This window comes from Eupeodes corollae, chromosome 3 (assembly GCF_945859685.1).
Source record: "Eupeodes corollae chromosome 3, idEupCoro1.1, whole genome shotgun sequence".
NCBI classification, from domain to species: domain Eukaryota; kingdom Metazoa; phylum Arthropoda; class Insecta; order Diptera; family Syrphidae; genus Eupeodes; species Eupeodes corollae.
In genome coordinates, this window is record NC_079149.1 from 29,533,054 (window position 1) to 29,559,139 (window position 26,086).

The following is a 26,086-nucleotide window of genomic DNA, read 5'->3' on the forward strand; positions in this document are numbered from 1 at the left end:
CCAATCAGGTTGTTGACGAATGGCTTCAGACGTTCACATAATACGGCAGAGAGGATCTTATACGCAATGTTAAGGAGAGACTCATGCCTCTGTAGTTGGCGCAGTTTAGAGGGTCTCCTTTCTTATGTGTCGGGCACACTATGCTGAGATTCCACTCATCGGGCATGCTTTCATCCGACCATATTTTGCAGAGGAGTTGGTGCATGCTCCCTACCAAGTCATCGCCTGCTGCTTTGAATAGTTCGGCAGCGATGCCGTCAGCTCCAGCAGCTTTGTTTGACTTAAGTTTAGATATAGCTATCTTCACTTCGTCAAGGTCGGGTAGGCGGAATTGTTGATCTGCGTCGCCGAGGTTGAGTGGTTCTATCTCGCTTACAGCAAAATTCGGTTCGTCATCGCCGTTATATAATTTGGAGAAGTGATCTTTCCATATTCTCAGCATCGACTGCGGTTCTACTACGATGTTCCCCTGATCGTCTTTACAGGCTCTGGTTCGTGATGATAACGACGTAGAATTATTACAGCAGGCAATATTGTTATAAGCAATATTCAATTTGCGGCTTGTCACACAGTCTAGTTTACACGAAATTTCACACCAGTAAAGCATATATGGTAGTTTAAGGGCCTTAGCAAGCAGCAGTTTAGTTTTGATCGGGAGTAGATTTCGAGTGACGTGAAGAAGGCGGAGACTTCCATAGACTTTACCAATGGCACTATTAACATGGTCATCCCAAGTGAGAGTGCGATTGAATACTACTCCTAAGTTTCTAGCAGTGCTAATATATTCAAAGGTTTCGTCGTCAAGTTCTAACAGATAGATCAAAGTTTGTTGACGAGGGATGTTGGTTTGACAGGGTTAAGGTGGAGATCGTTCTTTTTTGACCGCTGTGAAATGCGGAGCAGATCCTCGTTCATCAAAGCTACGTTCATTTTTAGCTCCAAAAGATCCACTTATCAGGAGCTGCACATCATCAGCATAAAGATGAATTAAACAATTTTCAGAGACTTGTGGTAACTTAAGTATGCAAAGTGAGAAAAGGAATGGTCCAAGGATAGATCCCTGTGGCACTCCAGTCAAAACATTGAAAATTGTGGACGAGTATCCATTGTCCACCACGCATTGTTGCCTTCTGCTGAGATACGGAAAAACAAGCTTACAGGACTTAACAGAAAATCCAATGTTAATTCGCAGCTCTCAACAAAGAATTGAGGGGTTAACAGTAGTAAAAGCCTTTGAATAATCTAACAGTATTAGCAATTTAAAATGATCCTTGTCAATTAGTATTCTCATATCATCAGTAACAAAAAGTAAGGCATATTTGCAGCTGCGCTTAGGTCGAAAACCAGACTGACAGGTACTTAACAGGTACAGGCATGGATTGAATCCAAGACCTATCGCATATCAATTCAACGAACTAACCATCACGCCACGAGTACTATACCATTTGTCGGTCAAATAAACTGATCTCGGTTGGTAGATTGCACATTAGCTGCATATATGAGTCCTTACAGGACACATATAAATGGCAGGCTAGGTTTTCAACTTGGAGCTCTTATGAACTGCCCTATCACAAAGACGAAGATTCTAACTTGGAGCCTTTTACTACAATGATCCTAGTGATCTTAGAAATTCCGACATTTATCATCTCAAACTTTTCATAGCTAACTGTAACTTGTTCAATGGGTAAGGTAGATTTTAAGATCGATATCGTATTACACCCAGTCAACTAGTCAACAGCTACCTTACCTAACCTATCCTAACAGAGCTATCTATCATTTTGATGTTGACCCTAATTTCGAATTAAAAAATCATATACAAAGCTAATTTCAATATTAAGAATTTAGTAAGCAACAATAACAATTTTTAAATTTGGAACTATCATAAAATCAACATTAAATAAAACGAATTTTAAGTTATCCACAGAAAACCACTATTTATTGTCAATTTTAACCGGGTTCATACTTTTTGAGGTAAAGTTGGTCATGACCAGGTCAGTTTGTTGAAGTTTACAAACCAGCAGAAAACTTTGATCCCTTTAGCAAACTTTTCTCATAAAACCCTAGACCAAGTTGCCTTTTTTAATACAATCAATGGGGAACAAAAATTGACGTTCACAGGCAACCTAATACATTTGTCGCATAAAATACAAAAGAAAGTCACATAAAATATACGTCAAAAATGTAAGTATTGTAAGAGTTCACATTTAATTTAATTTCTTTTTGCTTTAAAAAAAAAATATCACTTCCTTCCGAAGGTTTTCTCATGCTCTTACAAACAAAGAACACATAAAACAAGCCTTACAAATTCCAATGACAAACCTCGTCACTTGATATCGATAAATAACCTTACAAAAAAATACAAACAATTCAATACTTGGTGACTCATATTCAAAACACAGGTGACTCCTACAATGTTGATAAGCGGCTTAAACAAAGAAATATACATAATCATTGAAATAAGAAAAGAAAATCACCTTAAAAACATAATTCATTTGTTTGTTTTTCAATTTTTATTGAAAAAGATTACATAAATTAGGTAAATTAGATATTAGACGGCACCAAAACATCAAAAAGAATAAAAAAAACAAAAACACATAAAACATAAAACCTTTAAAATATGTTTATTATTTACCTCTGCATAGAATATCGATGAGGCATGTGTGCTTACTGTGACGCAAACTGTACCCCGACGTAAGGTCTTGACTGAACCTCTAGACACTTTACGTATACGTAATGATTTAGTCGATTTCGAACGATGCAATTCCATTTCAGGGTTAAATTGTTGTTGTTGTGGTGTTTGAAGGTTTTGTTTTTGTTGTTGTTTTTGAGGTGAGCAGAAAAAGTCAAATACACGCCACCAAACTGGCGGCGAATTCTTCATGTGTACTTATATGTAAAAAGTTGCACATACATAAAAGTAATTAACGTAATTTTATAGAATGCAACGCGCCGGTAATGCTAAATTATAAACAAAAGAGAAAAAAAAACATCAAACATAAAAGCGGGAAAATCCAATTTAAAACGTTAATTTAAGCATGAAGAATGCGTTCACTTTAGGTGGTGTAACAGTATTGCCGGTCTTCTTGGTATTTTATTTTAATGGAAGAGGTCATCCACTGCACTTAAAAAATTTACTGCAAGTTCAAGCGCAACTTGGCCATAATTTGGTAATTTTTATTTTTATCTTTCGGTATTTACTTCCACACGCAGAATACTCGTCTGTTGTGGGCTTTCAGGTCTATAACACGGTTTCTGGTTACTTTTGCAGACTATATGGGGAAGCAATTAATCATTTTTAAAAAAAAATAAAAAAACAAGACGAAAATGCACAACAAGTCTTATATTCGTCATGGTAGATTGAGGAAGATATAATAAACGTTTCCGTGCCTATACCGTGAATGTTTTTTTTTTGCTTTAGAAAATTTAACTTCCTCTTGTGTGGTTCAAGTTTCAATTGGTCATTTATTTTAGTATATCAAGTTTTTCAGCAAGTTTTTATTCTTATTTTGGTGCAACTATGGTTTTACAAATTTTTTGTTTAAGACAAAAGAGCCTAAAGAAATAGAGAACAATGATGAAGTTTTAACTTGAATTTTTTTGGCATTTACAAGGATAAGATTATGAACCTGGTCTAAGACAACTCAAGGTTGTAAAATTTGTGTAAAGGATTTCTTAAATTTTCAGAATCTGACGGCACTAAAAAGGATGAATTGAAAATTACTTCAAGACGAATCAACCCACTGCACTTCTACATTAACTATTCTACGTTTTCTTGAAATTGGATCTTAAAATTTAAAGAAACTTTTAGAATCAAGCTTTTATTCTTTTTTTGAATAAAAATAATCAAATTTAAAAATAATTCTGATAAAATTGTGCAAAACTGTAATAAAAATAATTTAGTAAAGTTTTCCAATAAAAGGTTTCGTTTTTAGACATTTATCAAGTAGAAAATCACCATTTCAAAAAAATGCAAGGTTTAAGACTTTAACAACGCACCAAAATTTACTTAGAAAATAGGGAACACACTCAAGGGGATATTACTACCCTTATTATGCACAGGCACAGTGTGAGCACTAGGAAGAGGAAGGAGGGTTTAATAAGAGATGTCGATGAACATTGGTTTTGAATTCCTCAGTATTGCAATGACTAGGAAAGGCGTGTGTGTGGTAACGCATTCCACATTCGCGTAGTGCGGCTAAATAACGAATCTCTGTACTTGACAGTACGACAGAAGTTAGGCTCGAGGGTATATTGATATGCATTCCTAGAAGCGCGAATAAAACGGTTGAACTGTTTTAGTATATCAAGTGGAGGAATGCATCTGGCTTTTTCACTAGAGCATAAGCCGTCAAAAAAACGGTAAAAAAGGGTCACACAAGAGACCTTACGACGTTGTTCCAGCGAAGTAAATGGACTTATGATGATATTATCATCTATCAATTTATTAGCACCAGCCCAGAGATGGGAGTAATACTCAACGTATGTAAGTCTTGTAGATAACAGCCAGATCAGAAGGGGTGAAATATTTCTTGTATCGCCTAAGGAAACCTAAACACCTTGCGGCATTTTTGGCGACATCGCATATGTAATCATTCCACAAGAGGTTGTTGGTGACACATATACCGAGAATATCGAGGTGTTCAGTCTCATTGATGCAAGTGCCATCCATGGACAATGGCAATGGCGGTATATCTCGCTTTAACGATACAAGACAGCATTGCGTTTTCGAAACATTAAATTCCACGCGGTTTTTTAATCCCCATTGAACAATGCAGGCAGGAGATCATTAATAAAAATGAGAGAGAGTGTTGGAGATAAAACAGAGCCCTGGGGCACACCAACAATTATTTTATGGTTTCAGACTTGAATCCATAAATACTTCTCTTATTGAACGATCCGAAAGGTAATTACTAATCCAATGAAGCAGGGACTCATGAAAATTGAAAGCACGCATTTTCGATAAGAGATCATCATATCGTTTGAAATATCAAGTGCAATCATCTTACTTTCTCCAAAGCGATGTAAAGATTTGCTCCACTGTTCGATGAGATGAACCATGAGATCGCCAGTGGACCTATTGCTTCGAAAGCCGTACTGACGGTCATTAAGAAGCTTTTGATCTTCAAGATATTTCTTGAGCTGATAATTTATCAGCGTTTCTATGACCTTGGAAAGAAGGGACGTAAGTGCTATCGGTCGGTAATTAGAGGGTGAGTTTTCCAATCACTCGGAACGAGACCTGAGGAGTAGGACAGATGAATAAGCTTACGCAGTGGTTTTGCCAGCGTTGAAGAACACCTCTTCAGAACAATAGAATGGATACCATCCGGACCAGAGGATTTATTTGTGTCTAGATCTCTAAGGACTCTTGCCACAGTACGAGTGCGAAAAAAGATTGGTCCCATAGAATCACTAACTCGCTCAAGTACAGGCGGGGTCATAACACTCCCTGGCAGCGTAGAATTGGTAGCGAACTCCCTAGTAAAGAGATTATTTTTATCTAAAAGGCTAACAAAAAGAGTCTCATTGACAACGAGCGTAGGAAACGATGAAGAGGAAGAATTCCTCATGTTTTTTTACAAATGACCAAACATTTTTACTGCCTTTTGAACATAGCAGTATTTTTTGTCGTGTTTTTTGGTCATGCAAAAATTTGGTCTGTTGAATATGGGCGTTGCGGGCTTGTTTGAACTTTTCCCGATTTTCCTCAGTACGTTTGGCTTTATAACAACGGAAACTTACCTCTATGAACCGAATAACCTCTTTACAGTCAAAGTTCCCCAAAACAAACAACTTTTTGACGCAACTTCTTCGTCGCTAACTAATAACTCTATGAAATATTTATCCTTTGATCCAAGTACAAATTGAAACCGTTTGTCTCTTAAAAACAACCAAGTATTTCGATACGGAACCTGATTGGTTCCTTAAAACGCATAAAAATGATCGGTATTTTTATCAAACAATCATCCTAATAAATGCGACTTATTTTTACCTCGGATGCTACGTCTATAAGAAAAATTGTGGCACTTTGCATTTGCAAAAGATTTTTGAAAGAAATTTATTGTTCTTCAACTCCTCACTTTTTTTAGTGGTTTTTGAGGCTGGTGCAACTGTTACAATGACGGTGCATGGAGTAACCCAGATATGAATTATGATTTTTAAAAACGGATTTGGAAGGCATTTATTTGGATGACGACGCATTATATTTTAAATAAGGCAGTGGCCCTACGTGCCACATCGAAACAATCACAATATGAAGAAATGATGACAATTCTAACGTCTATATCAATTCTAGACCTCAAAGATTGAAATTGTGAATTATCAAGGACATGCAACCGAAAATTTCAGAATCTGTCTTTAAAAACTTCATTTGGCTGATATCGTTTTCTATTTTTATGACAAACCCTATTTTTTAAATTTAAAAAAAAAAATATTTGGTTTATCTTACGAAATTCTCGATTTTTCTAAATATTCAAATGAAAACATCTTATTTGAAATTCTTTTCAACCTTTAAAATTGTAATTGTATTGAAAGAAGTAGTTTTGTACGTTAAAAATGTCGCCCAATCTTAATTTTCCTTGATTTCTTTGAAACTGTTCTACGAATTGAGTTGAAATTTTTAAGGGTTTCTCATTTGATAGCTTAAAGATTTGGATGGATTTGACAAAAACCCTCAACAACCAAACACCTTCAGTTCTCTCAGATCATACGATCCAAAAAGTTATGCTTAATTTAAACCTAAACAAGTTTTTGACAGATTTGAGTAATGAATTATGGTTTATCCACCTAAAACTTACATCTCACCACATCATCAAACAGTCTGTTTACACGTGACGTTTATTTTAAAATGACGTCACAATTCGATATTTTACAACACTGAATGGGAATATTAATTCACAATCATGTCTGAGATGTCAAATACCGACAACTTATTGAAGCGAAAAATATGCCAAATTGACAGGAAAAATTCACAATGGCCAACAAAATACTAAACACAAAAATTAAATACATTAAAGAAATAACAATATTTTGTCTATAGAGCAAAACCCAAACCATTTTTATCACTATTCTTGTTTGTTATTTAGTGTTACAAACTTTTTCCTCATAGTTATTATCTTATCAACAAATTTCTAAGAATATTATCTAAAATTCCAAGTTCACTAATGATAAAAGATAACAATTTAACAAAAATATTTATATTAGATATTTTGTTTATTCAACCAAAAATATGTACGTAATTAAATTGAAGCAACAATATTATTTGGTTGAACTCCTGTCAAATTAATAAATGTGGATTGTTGCAATTTTTTTTGATTGTGAACTAAACCTAAATTGGGAAGAAGTCATTCAACGGTAAATGTGCTCTATTTTGTTTTTGTTAGTCTCTAAATCAATTTAAACTCCTCCAGAAATGTGTGGAGAGCTTAAATGTAAACAAACATTTTAATTTGTGAATGTTATTTTTGGATTTTAATAAAATTTGTAAGTGTTTTTGAGCGCCATGATGATGGCGTCAATATATTCCTTGTTATTTTCTTACACGAGGTGATTTCCTTAGATGATTTTTGTTTACTTTATCTGTCAAAAATCGGCAAAGAAAGAAAGAGTATTTGAACATTGTTTTTTTTTTCCTTTTTTTCTTAGAGAACTCACAAATGGCTTTTGAAAAATTACGATAAATACGTTGTAGGTGTACTTGTAGTAATTGTAAATGCAATTGAGTGATAATTTATTTACTAAACCTTGACAATGAGCTGAATAAACAATGTTATAAATTTGTTTTCTTAACAGGTAACTTTCCTTTCAGATGTGTTCAGATTGTGTTGAATTCAAAATAAGTTAGTGAATGGAATTTGAAAAATGTCTTCCAACTGTTTTTTTTTATCAATAAATCACGAACGTCATGTAGATTTTTGTTGTTGTTGATGAATAGTATAGAAAAATTATAATTAACCTGAATAATTTACCAAACAAATCACGTACCTATACTGATAATACTTTAAAGAAAATACCAACTTGGTGATGCGGCATTTTTGACAGTATAAAGACATTTTTTTTAAATATTTTTTTTTAATTTTTTTTTGAAAGCCTAAAGTAGACTTGACACATTTGCATTAAGGTTAAAGATGCATATTTGAATTTTAACAGCAGTGGTGGCGGCGCTAGAATTTTATTGACGTACTAAGAATATGTGTAAACGTGATATTATGGAATTTTAAATAGTATTTAATCATTTGTGCACAACAAACGGTAGTGTGATGATGCAGACATCATTGATCGGAATGCATTGATAAGGTAAAGTTTAATTTAGAGACTAATTGAATTTGAGCTGTTTAATAAAGATAAATAAGCAGGGATAAAACAAGACACACACAGGTGTGGAAATAGGTGTTCGACAAATTGGTTATCAGAAGATGTTAAGAGTAATAGAAAACGGTTCTTTGATTGAGACTCTTAAACAAATGTCGATTACAAAGATTTCAGTGACAGCTAAATCTTTGTCATGGTATGGTTCATGAATGAAGAAATTTAGAAAATATTTTAAAAGATTTTCAAGTGAGTTGCGGATCCTTAAATGTAAAATTGAATTCAGTGAAAAAATACAAGTTATCCATTTTGCAGTTTCAAAAGTAAAGGGCTGGAATTCGACATCATTCAAACCAATTTTTATTTTCGGTTCAAAGTCTGTCTTTATGAAAATGGATCGCTTAACTATCGGAAATTGTTAAAACCTGCTACAAAAATGGTTATTCTCCCACCGACACACATCGTGATTTAAGAGGAGCTTATAGTTAACATAATCTTCCAACTACGCCAGCAATTGGCATAATTGTTAAGAAATTTTAAGGGACTAGATCAGGAATTATAACAGTCTTACGGCACATAATGGCGTATTTTGCATTTGGATTTACACCTAAATCTATAAAAGTCCAGCTTCCACAACAACTGAAGCCAGCCAATCATTCACAACATCAGCATGGGTGCTTAAACAACAGGCGGTGGACGTCGATTTTTCGAACAACATTTTTTTTCAGCGACTAAACGAATTTCTGAAAATCTTCAAGTAATTGAAGAGAGGCCAATACATATACAAAAAGTCACTGTTTGGTGCGCTCTTTGGTCTAGAGGTGTCATTGGGCCGCACTTCTTGGAAAACGTCGACGGAACGACAGTCACCGTGAATTCGTAGCGTTATAGTCCTATGATAAGCGACTTTTTTTGCCTGCTATTGAAGAATACGACATGGAGAATATGTGGTCTCAACAAGACGGTGCCACATGTCAAACAACACGAGCAAATATGGCTACGCAAAAGACCATAAGTACGCTTATAAACCTGTAGCTCTTCAGCATTCCAAACCAACATTCATCAAGTTATGGATAAGATACCGCCGCCGTCAAAAAGTGGTCGAAAATTACCTCAAAAGAATCGATGCTTGCAACAATTTCCTTTAAGTTTTTTTTTTGAAACCGCAAAATAGATTACCCTGTATATTTATTCTTAAACATTTTTGTCAACAGGCTAAATTTGTGTTATTGATCAGTTGAAAACTCGAACTTGCTTAAAAAAAACAACAATTTCACTCACAAAAAATAAATACGTGATCGGCTACCGTTTTGAAAAAAAAACTACAGTCAATGGTGATCGTCAAACAGAGTGGCATAAAATGAAACCAGCTTCAAGAAATTGGCCATATTTTTCAAAGTTCAAAAAAGTTAATTTTCAGCAGTTGGCAAAACCTCACAGCTATTGTAATAATTGTCTTATTGACAACTCTACATCGGGAATATTAAATCCAGTTGATCGGCCATCGAAGGTATTTTGTTTTGGTATTTAAATTGTTAATAATTATTTATTCAACCCAAAAATGTTTAAGTATTTAATTAAAATTTGCACAACACGTCAAACTTATTAAAAACTAGACCTCTAAAACGCACTCTACATAACAGAGATGCGACTGTTTTTATAACGGTAAAATATTTCCTACAAAATATCCCTGATAATCCCTTCAAATATTAAAATAATACCAATTCCCTACATTGTTTTTATTCAGTATTAAAAGAAACACTCGTATCGTCTGTGTAACTCAGAAGTTCGTTCTTGTTGATTCTCATTACATCGAACGTCTTTAAGTAAAAAATTATCTAATTTGTGTGCTTCGGATTCGTTAAGGGAAACATATTTTTATGTGGACTAATTTTACTTATTAGTTAGTTAGTTTGTCCTTCTTTTTTGACAAATGAAATTTCAATAAACCATTAGTTTTAATAAACCATTTGACGCTGAGCCAAAACGCTGCAAAACACTAATATTTAAAAAACTAAATAAATGACCAATAAACAAAATAAATAATAAATCGGCAATAGAGTTGCATTGTGTAGTAAACACAATTTTTTATATTTTCTTCGTGTTTTGTCTATATCTTTTTAAATTCAAATAATCCTGGTAACATACAAAAAAACCCCCGACATAACATGAATAAATTTGAAATAATATGAAAAAACGCGCCGAGTTAAACAAAAATTTTCATCTAATAATAAAATTGACAAGTGATAATAAAATCAAAAAAATGAAAAACACACGCAAAACAGTGGCAAAGGTATCAACAACAATAACAAAAAATTGAGAATGAAAAGAGTGCAGTTTACACTCACGACGACGACGGCGACAAAAAAAACTACGACAAAGACGACTGCCTTTTCTTCCCACGTATACACTTAAGCCCGCGCGCACACAACATTTAAATTTATTTACACACGCAAAGTGCCAGTTGGAATCGACATAATATTTATCTTCTTTTATTATTTATTTGTTGCTTTATTTTTTTAATAAAAGAGTCGACTGTAGCACGATGATTTTGGCACTTTTCCGACACTTGTTTTTATAAATTTTCAATTTTCAATGCGTGCGGGGTTTTCATTATTATTTAGAATTGTATTTTCATGTTTTTTACTTTTGATTTAGTAGGCTGTTTTTGAATTCACCAAGTGTCAAAAGACAGACAACAAAAAAATAAAATTAACGTGACTACGTGTTAAAATTTTGCACTACCAACTTATTTTCTTTTTGTATTTGATGAATTAAGGACAAAACTTCACTTTTTAATTCATTTTTAATTTTTTTTTCTCTCTAAAAAGGTTGAGAGGTTTTTTGTGCAACGAAAATTATTTCTTTTTTAGAGAAAAAAAAATAAAAACAAAAATCCGTTCGCGACGACACGACGTCGACGACAACCTGCAGTGCCGATGATTTTAATCACTGACGACAGGTGGAAGTGGTGAGTGCCCGTGTCTGAGTCCGAGTCCGTCGTTGTCGTCGGTCGAACCACACCAGTAGTTTACCTATATAATAAAGTACCTCTACACCAAAGGGTGACACATGCCTAATACACCCAATACAAACTCTTATTCACTACCACTCTACGACAACTGCTACTGCTACTTCCACTGCTGGGCACTGTGCTGTGCTCAGAAGATGAACGTATATATGAACGACAACGACGACGACGAGCGACTATAGCTAGTGATGGTATATTAACCTCCCTCTCAGCCTCAGTCAATAATCAACCCTCTAACCAACCCAAAGTCTATACTACATATAGAATAAAGTGAGGAGTATAGATTCGTTTGAAGTTGTTTTGGAGCTTTTTTTTTTTTTGTACTGTTTTGCTGTTCTATATTGTCAGGGTAAAATAACACATAAAGGCAAGCTAGCTATAACGTGTGTAGGTAAAGAGGGATGTTAGAAGGAGGCTGGTGAATTTACCCTGTTTAAAGGCCAATGACTTCATGATGATGGCGATAATAGCTTTTATTTTTAAAATTCGAAAGGGGACAAGGGGTAGGCAAAAGTATTTGAAGGATAAGTTAATTTTTGAACAAATAAAATAAAAAATGAACAAGCTTATAAGGGTTACCATTTTAAGGGTTTCAACATCACATAAGATCGTAATGAGAAATTTAAGGCGGTTATATAAAAGGTGCGTATAACGAGGGCTTATTTTTTGATATTTACTTCTTCTTATCAACTTTTTTATAGTCCCAATTCAAACTAATGTGCTTTCTTGGCGCAAGATCAGAACTTCACATTGATTTGTCGGCCACTTGGATTAAATGTAAGTCTTCAAATCGTTTGTGAATTTAGTACCTTTTTTGATAGACTAAAAATTCATGATTAAAAGAGACACACAGTAATTTCGATTTAAGATTGTAACTGAGACATAAGCCCATAATTGCTTTTAAGTGTAGATGGGCCAACAGCAAATGTTTTTTATTTCAAAAAATTTTATTTTCCTCTTTCGATTAATATAATAAATTATTGGGTCATAGCCTAATGTCAACTGTTTTTTATTTGAAAATAATACCTTATTGAACAGTTTCGCTCATTAAAAGGATATTAATTCCCTCTGTAGTCCAAAATTAGAATGGAATGGGGACATAAGAAGTCTTAGGTTTTGCATAGTAAAAATTATATCTTGGTGTAATTTTTTCTTGATTATAACACCTTTGATTTTATTTTTAGTCTAATGTGAAAATGAAACAGGGACATAAGTCCACAGCTGTTTTTGAAGGTTATATAGGCTGATATCCAAAGTGTTCCTTTTAGATAAATATTCTTTGGTGAACTGTTTGGAATATTTTAAAGATTTTAATTCCTCTTTGATCTAATATGAGAATTAACTGGGACATAAGTCTACAATTGAAGGTAGATGACACAATATTAACTGTTTTGGAAAAAATATACGGTTTTGATTCCCTTTTTGGCCTAGTATCAAAAAGCACTTGGGACATATATGCTATAAAAAACTATTCATGGACAATAAATCCAAATCCATATCACCAAGGTGTCAACTAACAGATAAACGCTACTAACAGATAGTTATTAACTTTATTTTTAGTTGAATTATGAAAAACACTCTGAATCTACCCTATTATTGAGCTTCAGGGTATAAATTATTGATAAAGGCATTATAAGTACTCTAGCAAAGGTGTATAGAATATGCATATAAAAACTAAACATGTGTTCGCTTCACAAAAGATAAAATAATAAAACTTATACCACTACACCTCCATATTCATACACTTGTTTGCTTTCTGTGTAGGGGTGTGCTGACTCTTGAGTTATCAGGGATATTTTACCACTTTTATAAAAACAAAATAACGTTATCAGTTGAATTGACTATAATTATATGAGAACCACAATATATCAATATACTTCACTGATTAGTTAATAAAAACGCGAAACACGAAGAAAAAATATTTGAACACAGTAAAAAGAAACTGTTTGAACAGCTATGGCCAAAATAATAGAAACACACATTTTTGGTAATCGGTACTCAGCACTTCTGCAAGGAAACAAACCTTAAACTTAACTATTTACTTTTAGTGGTAAATATTTGGTTTACTTGTAGTTCTAAAAAAAATTAAATTTGCTGTAAAGATTTTGGAATCCATTTGATGCAGGCTTCATAAGAAGCTGAAAACAAAAATAGGAACACATCGTTAAACTTTTGTATGGCTTTCAGTATCATATTTAATATACGAGCATAATTAGGAACCTATTCGAAATCAATCCCATATTAAAAACCATATCTAAAATTTTTGTTTTAACACAAAATTGTTTCTATAAGTTTACCTATTTTTTTCCTACCTCAACTATAAAACTAAGCACTCGTAAAATGTATATTTTAATAGTTTATAAATGCTTTACCCAAGTAGAGACAGTTCAAAAACAAGTAAGAAATGTTCCTATTATTTTGGCCTTAGCTGTACATAAAACAATACCACTGATAGTCAGAAAATACTCAGAATCAGCTTCAAGGGTAATCAAAATTGATGAGATGATACCGAGGTGTATTAGGAACGAGTCTATAGACAATGTGCATTCAGGAAGAAACACATTTTATTATTATGGCTAAAAGGCGCGCAGAGCTTATATTGTGTATTTTTCGTAGGTGGTGTTCGTTCGTGCCGATTAATTGTATGCAATTTATGGCCTACAATAAGGACAAAACTTTTGCCAAATAGCTGTTTGTTCTCATGTAAATAATTTCTTACCCACGCATCAGCACACAAATAAAATTCATTAAATATAGAAAAATTTATAAACTTTAAATTGTTGGGATATTATATTTTGAATAGAAAAATAAAAATAAAAACAATATAAAGAAATTACCTGAGAATGTTTTTGTTTTGGTCAATTATTTTTTTACGGTCTTTAAGTCTGAGAAGAAAATAAAATTGTATTTTCTTTCCCATCTTAGTTCTCAGAACGTTGTTTATATTAAACAACATTCATTTAGGTATTTTTATAAATAAGTTGACATTTTAAACAGGTATTTTTATTAGAAAATGTAATATAATTAATTTTCGTAGTAAAAGCTTGTCAAGGCTATATGACGTTAATTATAAGCCAATCAATCAAAAGATGATGACAGAAATAGGGTAGGTAGTGCACCGCATGGGAAAAAATAATACCACCAAGGAAAAAGTTGATTATACATAAAGTCGAACAATTGAAGGTGTTTTCAGATATGAGAATAGGGTGTGAAAGGTTTTTTTTTAACTTTAATAATACGAGTATGATGTGTTTAACATATAAAATCAATATAATCATAAAGTGGAAAAGTAGCTTTTTAATATCTTTTTTTATCGGGCTTATCTTAAAAATAACATTTCCTAGAATCTAAAAAGTTATTAAAAGGGTGAAGTAAGAATTTACCGTGACCTGACATAAAATTTTAACTTTCATCAATGTGCACTGGTATCTTGTTAGAAGTCCTCTCTCTCTCTACTTCTTTCATGATTTTTCAACTTGAGTTTAACATTAAAAGGGTATATTTAAAAAGAATCTAAATTCAGAGAAAATCTAAAATTCTTGAAACCTAAACTCGAATTTATCAGTTCAGTAGTAATAGTTCAGAAATCCAATTATCTTAAAACTTGTAAAATACAAAAATTTCATATCCAGACAAAACTTACATCAACAAACTAAGAAATGACGTGGCTCATATCAAATTAATAAAAAGAACAACGCAAAATCTGAAAAACAGAATATCTGGAAATAAAAAAGGAAACAGACTCAAAATTTAGAAAATTCCAGAAAAATTACTTAGAAAATACAATTAAGTAAGACTTCAATAGGATCCAACAAATTCGACGTAAATAAATCCAAAAACTTCGTTCGATAGTTGAATATTTCGAAAGAGTGAAATTCGAAAATTCGGAAACTGAAAAGTTTAAAACAAATTAATATCAAACATTTTAAGGACTTAAAATTTAGAACATTTGAAATGTATAAAATAAATAAAGTAGGTGGTGCAATAGTCCGTTGAGAACTTGAGAACTAGGTCTAGTGACTTACAACTTTCAACTATACCTGTATGCGAGCAATGTCGTCAGAAATGAAGGGGACCTACAATTTTAGGCCGAATCTGAACGGCTAATTTGAGAAAGAACTACTCTTGGAGAATTTGTCAACTCCTCGCAAAGGACAGTACCCGTGAAAAAAACTTTAGATGGAACAGGCGGGATTTGAAGACAAGACCTCTTTCATAACAGTCCAACAATCACATTTAAAATGTATATAATCAAAAATTCAGAACTTAGAACCTAAAAAAATCCGGTATATCTAGAAGTTCACGAAAATTTTACAAGAAATTCGACCACAAAATCTAGAAACTTAATTATATGTCGTAGAAGTGAAACTAATTCAATAATTCAAACAACCAAAATTTAGAAAGTCAAAATCCAAAGCAAAGACTAGTATTTAGTTACTTTCACAAAGTTGTGATAGCTCATGATCCCTAAAATCAAAAACCCGAAATCTAATTAAAATAATTCTTTAGAACCTTCAATGTAGCGAATCTAAAATTAAAAAAAAAGCCAGAAACCTGAAAAATTCAGGAAACCCAAAATATTATGCCTCTTGCATGATAAAATCTTTAGTTTTGAATTAATTACACCAAAGCGACAGATAAAAACTAAAATTAATCCTAAGGACCATAACATCAAAATCGTACTACGTCGACAAACACTTTTAATTGAAACTAAGACTTATTATCTGGATAACAACAACAGCTTGACGTGTGACGATGCTGAAGGCTTAAGTATGATCAACAATATTTTGACAGAATGCAGTGACAAGGTTCAGATGACAGCAAACTTACAAACCATCAACGTCATAATGAAGTGCAAGCCCCTGGGTTCAGTGGTGTCGTTAGTAGTAGGAATTACAATATTTAGTATAAAAGCCGTCTGCCAAAATAAAACTAGTACAAAATTACTAAATAACATTATCTTAAAATTGATAATTTAAAAATTTTATCTTATAATGTGTCAGGTCTTAGTAATAAATCACTGTATAATGACTTTTATGATTTCATCAATAATTATGACTTCATTTTTCTATATGAAGCTTTCATTACCGAGGATAACTTCGCAAGAATTGAGAATAAAACGAGGAATCACACACGAGGAAGAGCAAGTGGAGGATGTTTCTTAGGATTTAAGAAAAAACTAAGTGCACGCTGCGTCTTCAAAACATACAACGATATTTCGATTCTAGAATTCAAAACTTATAACATCCGTCTTAGGATACTACCGATTCATTTGAATTGTAACAACTGGGAAGACGACTTCGAAAAATTATCAATGGTATAAATTCCTCAAAAGTAATGCTAATTGGAGATTTGAATGCGAGAGTTGGAACGCAGGCAGGAGTGATGAATAATTTAAGAGGGTGCCGTAGAAAATCAAAAGATCCTTGCTCTAACGTACGAGGAAAGAAACTATTAGAGTTCTGTTATACGTTTGGTCTGTACATACTAAATAGAACCAGTGCCGGCGACTCGTCAGGACATTTAACGTTTGTGGGCGACGAAGGGACATCAGTGGTCGATTATGCTATCATAGGAGAAGATTGGGAACCGTTCGTGAAAGATTTTGGATTAGTGAAATATCATATTCGGACCACCTTTCTGTTGTTGTGACAATACAACTTCAAACTAAGCATGATAAAGAAATAACCTTCATGCGGCTCCTGCGTAAACTGAAATGAAAAGAACCTAAGGCTCAGGAATATCGACGATCTCTAGACTTGCAACTCCAATCACTTCAAATCGAGGACTTTTCCCTCTTAGAACGAATTGTGAAAGCCTCATACCCACAAGAAGGACTCAACCAAAAGAAAGAAAATACAAAAAAAGAACCTTGGTTTGACGAAGAATGTCTAAAAGCTCGTAAAACATCATTGGCGTGGTTGAGGATCTTCCGTAACTCCGCTCAAGGATTATTTAAGGGTTTTTATAAAGAGGCAAATAAGAAGTTTAAAGAGATTTGTAAGACTAAAAAAAAGGTATACGCTAAAAAGCAAGCAGACTGATTTTTGGAAACTTGAAAAAATTTGTACTATCCCCACAAAACTGTCTTCAAATGTAATGCTTTCTCATTTCAAAGATCTTTTGAATCCTGTAATAACACCGACAAAGTGGCAATTCGCAGCACCTTGATTCGTAGTCGACTCTTTGGACTGTGCATTTACATTTAGCGAGTTGGAAGAAACATTGAAGACGCTTAAAGATGGAAAAGCACCCTGATCGAATGGTATTGCAGTGGAAGTTTTTAAATATGGGACTGTCATGGTCAAAGAACACCTTATAAAACTTTTGAATACAGTTTTGGAGGGAGAATTGTCGCCAGATGAATTTTGAGATGCTATGTATCCAATCCACAAAAAAGGATCGTTGTTTGATTCAGCTAACTATAGAAGGATTTCTTTTTTAAATTCATATTACCAGATATTTACAACGATGACGCATAAGCGTCTTGTTAGTTCGATTGAGACCGGAAACTTTCTGAGGGAGTTCCAGGCTGGATTAAGACCAGGATAGTCAGCAATAGATAATGTTTTTATATTCAGGAGAACTTCTTGAAACAAAGGAAAAAGCAGTACGTATTTTTTATGGATTTTGGATTGTAAAGCAGTTTTTGATATCATCGAAAGAGGTGCACTATTTTATAAGCTGTATAGTCTTGGGATATCATTGAAGTTTGGTCGAGTTCTTGAGCACCTATATAGCGGAACAAGGGCGGCTGTATGGAGAGGTGAAGAACTATCATACTGGTTTGAAACCTCATCAGGAGTTAGACAAGGTTGTACATTAAGCCCTACCTTGTTAACATTATTCATTGATGACCTTTTAGACTACCTGCCGGGTGGAGTGGATTTCGCAGGAATGCGGATTAAGGCACTTCTGTTCGCAGATGCTATAGTCATGTTTGCTCAATCACCGGAAACTCTGCAGCTTATGATTAACAGGGTTTACCAGTATTGTCAGCTATGGAATTTAATAGTTAATATAGATAAATCCAAGCTTTTGGTTGTTAAAAGCGGTGATGGACGTAATGCATCAAATGAAAAATGGAGCTATAATCGCAAAAATATTTAATGCGTGCGAGAGTAAAAACACCTTGGCATTACTGTTACAAATAATTTAAATATGGATAAACACTTGAAGGAGAAATTGGTTAAGCCGAAAACTGCTATTAATATGACCTGGAAGCAAGTACAATTCGGTTGAATATTTCATTTGCCTAAAAACTACGTAATAATGCTAGAAACTGGTCTCTCTCCTTAGTTTTTAAAAACATTAAAGTTGCAAGCGGACTTCTTGCTTAACGTTTTTAAAATAAATGATTCACGGGTCGTGAAAAAAGTGGTCACAAAAGACATACAAGATCAAAACAGTTGGTATCGAAAGTTGCAAGATCTTGCTGAGGAATGTAAAATTAATTTTAATTTAACCATCCAGGATTTAGCAACCGCTAAAAATATCTTGTATGAAGTCATTTTAAAGGTTGATGAGAAATGTAGAGCTGAATATATTGCTGATGTGTCTAATTCCTTGAACAGAACAACTTACAGCAGATTAAATCATAACCTTTACAATAATGTCCGTGTGATTTCTAAGATGGTCATACTACGTAGTGAACTAATAGATTTAAATTTTATTCCACACAGACCTGAATTACCCCTAGAGTGTAATTAGTGCAACCTATCAGAAAGAGAGGATATTGTTCACTTCTTGGGAAAATACCTCATTCTCAGAGAAACCAGAAGAATGTATTTCGAAAAGACTTTCTATGGGAAGATCAAGGGATAAGTTTATTGAATGAAATGGATGTTGTCAATCTTTACGAATTTTGCAAGACTGCGGTTAGATATAGAAGTGATATAATGAAGGAACATTTTTGATTGTGTTTTATTCACTGTTTTTTAAATTATTTGTAGTCTATCATAAACTGTTTTTAGTTAATTATTATAATTTTCTTTTTTAATATTTAAAAGTAGGCAGACGGCAATGGCCATGCTGTAATGATTTTTGTAAACATTGTTGGTGTGTAATATAAGTTTTACTTTAATTCAATTTATCTGAATTGGTAGCCTAGAGGCATGAAATAAAGCTACGAAAAATATTCAATTCAGAATTTTCTAATAGCATCACTATTTCTTCGTAAAAATAACTTAAGTCAAACTATTTTAAGAGCTACCTCTAATTTACGTTATTAGCGTTTTTTAATCAATATCCATTTTTAAGAATTTTCGGTGTAAATAAAGTTTAAAATCATTTCAACAAACTTTGCTATAAAACATTTTAAGTACTTTTCCAAAAAAAAACAAGTAGCTATATGAATTTAGGAGTAAATGATTAACTTAACAAATTTCAAATACTATTGTATGTATGTAACTGTCGATACCAATGAACACAACAAACTACAAACATTTCCTAGAATTGTAATCATTAAGCTTATTGTTTGACATGATAAGTTTGCCAATTTAACAATAATTCCTGTTTTTAAGTCAATAACGAACAAAGTTTATTTGAAAAGTAACAAAGTTTTTTTTTTCTTTTATAAAAGTCCTTAACATTTCAACAATTTCATATAAAAACATAAAATATAACCATCGTTGTCGTTATAAAAAAAAAACTAAGTAAAAAGTTAAGTTTTGTTTCCTTAACATGACAGAAACTTTATCAAAAGCACTAAACTATAACACTGATTTTTACTTCTTATCAAATAAATAAAAATAAATAAACGCAAACGAAAAACCATTCATATATCTAGAACCCATTTGGTAGATTGGCCCCCCTCTTTCATCCATCCATGGTCATCGGAAACTATTTTAATTCTTTTTTTTATCATTAAAAATATGTTATAATGATGTAAAATCTTATTGCACCACCACTGCCACATCACTTTTTGTCCCTTTTATTTTTGTTATCAACTTTAAGAAGGCTAGTCCATGGACTTTTGCCCTTCCTGAGAACAAAAAAAAAAACTTTTTCTTCTGACACGAACATCAAGAATACCGCTGACGCTTGTCCTTGGGTAGTTTTAAAAAGAATAAAATTGAAAAAGGGCAACCTTTTGTTCAAATTTGACAAATTTTTCATTATAACTATGTACAACAATAGTATCAGAATATAATGGTGTTGTATCTTATCGGAAAACTTTACAAACGACGGCAAATACCATGTCCAACTTTTCAATGATTCGATCTTCCGAACTGCGGTATAAGAAGCAACTTTATTTATTATGACACAATGAACACTTTAAATGTGGACTACTGGTCGAATGTTTTGGCTTAGGTTTATGAATCGAGCATTTTGGGAACAAAGTTAAATTCAATCAAGAATTTAAATACATCAAAACTTTAACTATTAGGTCTTGGTTGTGAAAATTCCCAACAACATTTTGTTCGACCGTTCAAAACCATAAAGTATTCTAATCGCAACATTTCGTCCGTTTTTAATTTTTATTTTCACTATCTTTAAAAATCTGGAATCAAATTTTTAAATTGGTGAATACAACCATTTTTAAATAATATGCATCTATTTTAAAATCACTTAAGAATCTGATTTAATTGTTTCAGTGCAGCATTAGTAGGTTTCTAAATTTTCAAAAGTTGCACAGAATACATAAGCAAGCAAACAAGACCTGTTTTGTCAAATGTTCGTGTAGTACCCGTGGCATAATGGTTAGTGCGTTGGACTGTTATTCGAGAGGTCTTGGGTTTTATCCCTGCCTGTGCCACCTAAAGTTTTATTCACGGGTACAGCTTCTTGGATTGACAAATACTCCAAGGGTAATTCTTGGAAATAATTAATGTAAAAAAGTGCTTTCTCAAATTAGCCGTTACGATTCGGTATATAAACTGTAGGTCCCCTCCATCCCCGCAATTACTCGCACACAGGAATGGTTGAGAGTTGTAAGTCACTAGGCCCAGGTTCTCTACGGACTGTTGTGCCTCCTAATTTATTTGGCAAATGTTCCAGCGCATACTTGAGGCTCAAGGCCGCACTGCACTTGAAATTGTTTGGCATTTCTCGACGCTTCAGGGTCTGTAGAATAAAGAGACGTACGTTCCGAATAGCTTTTTTCGTCCTCCCTATCTTAACAACTGGTAAAGAGATATGTTTTAAAAAATCTGGTCTTACAGATAATAATATTATGTTGAGTGTTCATCCAATATAATTATATGTATCAATGAATACCATTATAGACATATGCGGTAAAACTGTTGTTTTTTCCAAAGAAAAAAACAAAAACGATCTTAAATCCAGCTAATAGTTGGTTACTCCGAAAGTCTAGAGAATAAATATTGACATCAAGATTAGTTGGTTCCATGCAAAATTTTGTTTTCTAACAGAAGATAACTTTTTTAGAAAAACAAAAGAGTATTTTTTAGTATATTTAAAAACTTTCAAAAAATGTCGCTAAAAACTGTAATCATTAGTTTTCGACTAAAAATGTCGGGAACAAAAACGGATATTGAAATCCAAATTATTTTATCATACGCAAAATATTGTTGTTATCTTTAAGATTTACCTTTAGAAAAATCCAATTAACACTTTTTTTAACAAAACGTAAAAACCTATAAAAATAACATAAAAAGGTGAGAGGAATTGTTTTTCGACTAAAGTCTTATGAGAACAAATTTTATTTTTAAAATTTAGTTAAACTTTAGGAAAAATCGACAAATTGACACGGATAGCAAGTCCAGCATCTTTTTTGCACCTTAAATGGACTTCTTGAAAGTCAAAAATAATGTCCCAAAGAAGATGATGCAATCTTGAATTAGTTGGTTCTCGAATTTTATTACTGAAAACTTAAAAAGCCTTTACATTAATACTGCATTATTTTTACTAGGTCGAACTTATAACGTGTTATCCATTTTGAGATTTCAAAAGTATAGAGCTGGATTTCTCGAAGCAATTAAAATATCGCTACTGTAAGTGAAGGTGTTGCCGAAGACCCGAATGCGTCGATTCCTCGCCGTTCTCAGGAAATAAAACGGCATAACAACTGAAAACAGCTGACCATTTACAACGTCGCGTCGTAGATACGTCGAATCAGTGCTTGAACAACAGGCGAGGCGGTGGACGGCAATTTTTAGAACAAAATTTTCTTCAGCTACTAATCACATTTCTCACTCGGTGGGTATGTTCATAATCAAAATTGGGGTTCTGACAATCTTCTAGTTATTGAAGAAAGGCCACAAAAAGTCACTGTTTGTTTTTTTTTTTATAATAAGCGCACTCTTAAGGGGATATTACTACCCTTATTATGCAAAGACACAGTGTGAGCACTAGGAAGAGGAGAGAGAGGTTGAAAGGAGGTGTCGGTGCACATTGGTTTTGAATTCCTGAATATTGCAATGGCTGGGAAAAACAGAGTGTGGTAAGGAATTCCACATTCGCGAAGTACGGCTAAAGAACGAATCTCTATACTTGACAGTACGACGAAGTTGGGCTGGAGGGTAAACTGATGAGCATTCGTAGAAGCGCGAGTATTACGGTTGAACTGTTTAAGGGGAGGAATGCAACTGGCTATTTCTCTTGAGCATAAACCGTTAAAATAACGGTAAAAAAGCGTGAGACAAGAAACATTTCGACGATGTTCAAGCGACGTAAATGATTCTATGATGGTGTTATCACCGATTAATTTAAATGCTCTCCGTTCAATGCTGTCCTCTCGATGCAAGCGCCATCCATGGATAATGGCAAGGGGGTAAATTCGCTTTAACGATACAAGATAGCATTGCGTTTTCGAAGCATTAAATTCCACGCGGTTTTTTAATCCCCAATGAACAATGCTGTTAAAGTCGGAATTTAATGAGCTTATCATATTCTGTCGTTGAAGTTCCACATCCGAAGAAGAGGGATGTGATTCTAAAAACGAATATGAAAAGCTGAGAGTACTTTCGTCAGCGAAACAATGTATTGGATTAGAAGTTGCAGACAGGAGATCATTAATAAAAATGAGAAACAGTGTTGGAGATAGAACAGAGCCCTGGGGCACACCAGCATTTATTATTTGGTTTTCAGACTTGAACCCACTCAATACTACTGGGATACCATCCGGACCAGCAGATTTATGTGTACCTATTAAGATTTTAGGACTCTTGCCACTGTACGAGTGCGAAAAAAGATTGGCCCCATAGAATCATTAACGTGCTCGATGATAGGCAGAGTCATAACACTCACTGGCAACGTTTAATTGGCTTTCTCTAAAGAACTAACAAATGGAGTGTCATTGACAACGAGCGTAGGTGCGCTCTTTGCACTCTTCTTCGAAAACGACAATAAAACGACTGTCACCGTCAATTCTGAGCGTTATGGTCATATTACAGGGTCCGACAAAAAATCTTTAGTATTTTTAGACATTTATATTAAAAGCTATTTATAGATAAAATGGTATTCCGGGTATAGATAGATAGAGGTCTACGTGCCGTTTTTAGTAATCATAATGGCTTGGCACGGTGAGTATCGCGCATTTGTCGTAGAGGAATGTATACATAATGGTGGTTCTGCGATTATTAATTAGCTAGCATTTCGCATTTGATTTCGACTTGGACGACATGGTCCAGTTCCAGATAGAAAAACAATTCAAGTTCAGTTATCAACCTTTAGAATAACGGGTTCGTCTGGCCGACCTTTAACCGCAAGAACGCCAGATAATGTGGCACGTGTAAGTGCGTCTATCCAGCAATATCCGAGGCGTTCAAAACTTAAACATGCAGCTGCCCTTGGATTGTCTAATAGGAGTAAAAGACGAATTTTGCTCACACATCTTCATATGCATCCCTACAAAATGATGATCGCACAAGAATTAAGTGAGAGAGATTTTGAAACTCGCAGAGCTGTTTTTGAAGACATTCTTGAAAACATTCCGGTTGGTGTTGTTTTAATTTCGTCTGACGAGGTACATTTCCATTTATGGAGTACTGTAAATAAACAAAATTTCCGATACTGGGCAAAAGAAAACCCTCAAGAAACTCATAAACGACCACTTCACAGCCCTTTTGTGATAGTGTGGTGTGCTGTTGCTGAATTATGTGTGTTAGGTCCGTATTTTTCAAAGAAAATGGGCAAAAAGTAACAGTTAATGCGGATCGCTATTGTTACATGATTGAGACCTTCCTCCAACGAAACTTAAATCAATTTACTAGGAACCACAAAGAAGTCTGGTTTCAACAAGATGGAGCCATAGCACACACTTCACGGCGTTCACTAACCATTTTGAGAGAGATATTTCCAGGGCATCTTCTTTCTTTACGAGGAGACATTACCTGGCGACCAATTTATCACCTTGTGATTTTTTTCTTTGGGGACATTTAAAGGCCCAAGTCTACACTCATCGCCCAACATCTTTGAAAGCTCTTAAGGTGGCAATCACTCATGAAGTGGCAGCCATTACACCACAAATGACTCGACGAGCAATGGAAAGCTTCCGGGAAAGGCTTTGTAAATGTATTAATAATAGAGTTGTCCTCTATTATTATCTATTATTTAACGGATATAATCTTTAAAACAAAGGTATTATTTTATTTAATGTTAAATGGCATAGTATTTAATTGAAAAAAAATTATTACAATATTTTTGTTAAATTATTTATTATTGCCTTTTAAAATATGGGAAGTCATTCTGCCGGACTCTGCATAACTGACTTTTTGTTTGCCTGCTATTGAAGAATACGTCTTGGAGAATAAATGGTTTTAACAAGACGATGCCATATGCCACACAACTCTAGCGAGTATGGCTTTATTGGAAGAGAAATGTCCTGGCTGCTCAATTCCTCGTCGTGGCTATATCAACTGACCTTTGATTTGACATCGCTGGACTTTTTTGTGTGGGCTTGCGCGGAAGGCCGTGTTTAAACAGATAAACCTTTAACTCTTGAGCACTTAAAAACTTACATTCGTCAAGTTGCGGCTGAGATACCGACCATCATTGAAAAGATGTAGTGTTTCCAACATAATGTCAATGTTCAAAAAATATTTAATATTTGTTTTATTTACGTTTGCTTTTGGAACAGCAAAATGGATAACTCTGTAAAATGAGGTTGGGATATAAAATAAACACTAACAAATTCCTATTGTTAAAATAAGTTGAATTGTCATTTCAATAGCCTTAAAAAGTATTTAAGTCGATAGCATTATTTTCTGTGGGATTTTTGAGGTCAACCAAATTGTCCACATTTTTAAAATTGCTCAAAAACAAAATTTGAAGTATATATCTTTTCTCGTTCTTGAGATATGGATAACGTGTTAAACGTACGAAGCCACTCCTTTCTTTGCTCAAAATAATATTATGTACATATAATAAAGTTGTTCACTCGGGCGTATACGTTATTTTGTTCATATTTTTCTTGTTTAATTGTTTTGCTGTAAAAAGAGTTTATTTATAATTTTACATTGCACTGAACCAAAGTTTAAATCTAATGAACTTACTGCATTTAAAATATTTTCTTAATCTTCGAAAACCATACATTACCTTAATATTCTCATCATATTCACAGAAGGTATATGAAGATTTTATAATACAAAATCAACTTCCTACGCCAGACTAACATCCAGACATTTGACAGCAAATACATATCTTATTTTTTTTCAAAAATCCATCCACACGACCGAAAGACATTTAAAACAAAAGTGATTCGTGTACGGCGTCTCAAACGCCCATCGCACCAACAATTCCAAATTTGGATAAGGTATAACTTTCGGACATTTCGGAATAATAAAT

General features: G+C 33.6%; 1 protein-coding gene across 9 annotated transcripts in view; it reads right to left on the minus strand.

Annotated features, from left to right (window-relative positions):
• Window positions 1-26,086, minus strand: part of LOC129950053 (serine/threonine-protein kinase N) — a 255,008-nt gene that overhangs the window by 78,256 nt on the left and 150,666 nt on the right. For 2 of the 9 annotated variants that reach the window (XM_056061838.1, XM_056061837.1), the window contains exon 1: window positions 2,633-3,252. The exons of 2 other annotated variants lie outside the window; for them this stretch is intronic. In XM_056061838.1, the coding sequence (XP_055917813.1) occupies window positions 2,633-2,881 (249 nt within the window). In that variant the 5' untranslated portion in view covers window positions 2,882-3,252. Of the gene's footprint in view, window positions 1-2,632; window positions 3,358-11,052; window positions 11,276-26,086 lie in introns of those variants that run through there. 5 more of the 9 variants (XM_056061835.1, XM_056061836.1, XM_056061839.1 and 2 more) reach the window with 5 other exon arrangements.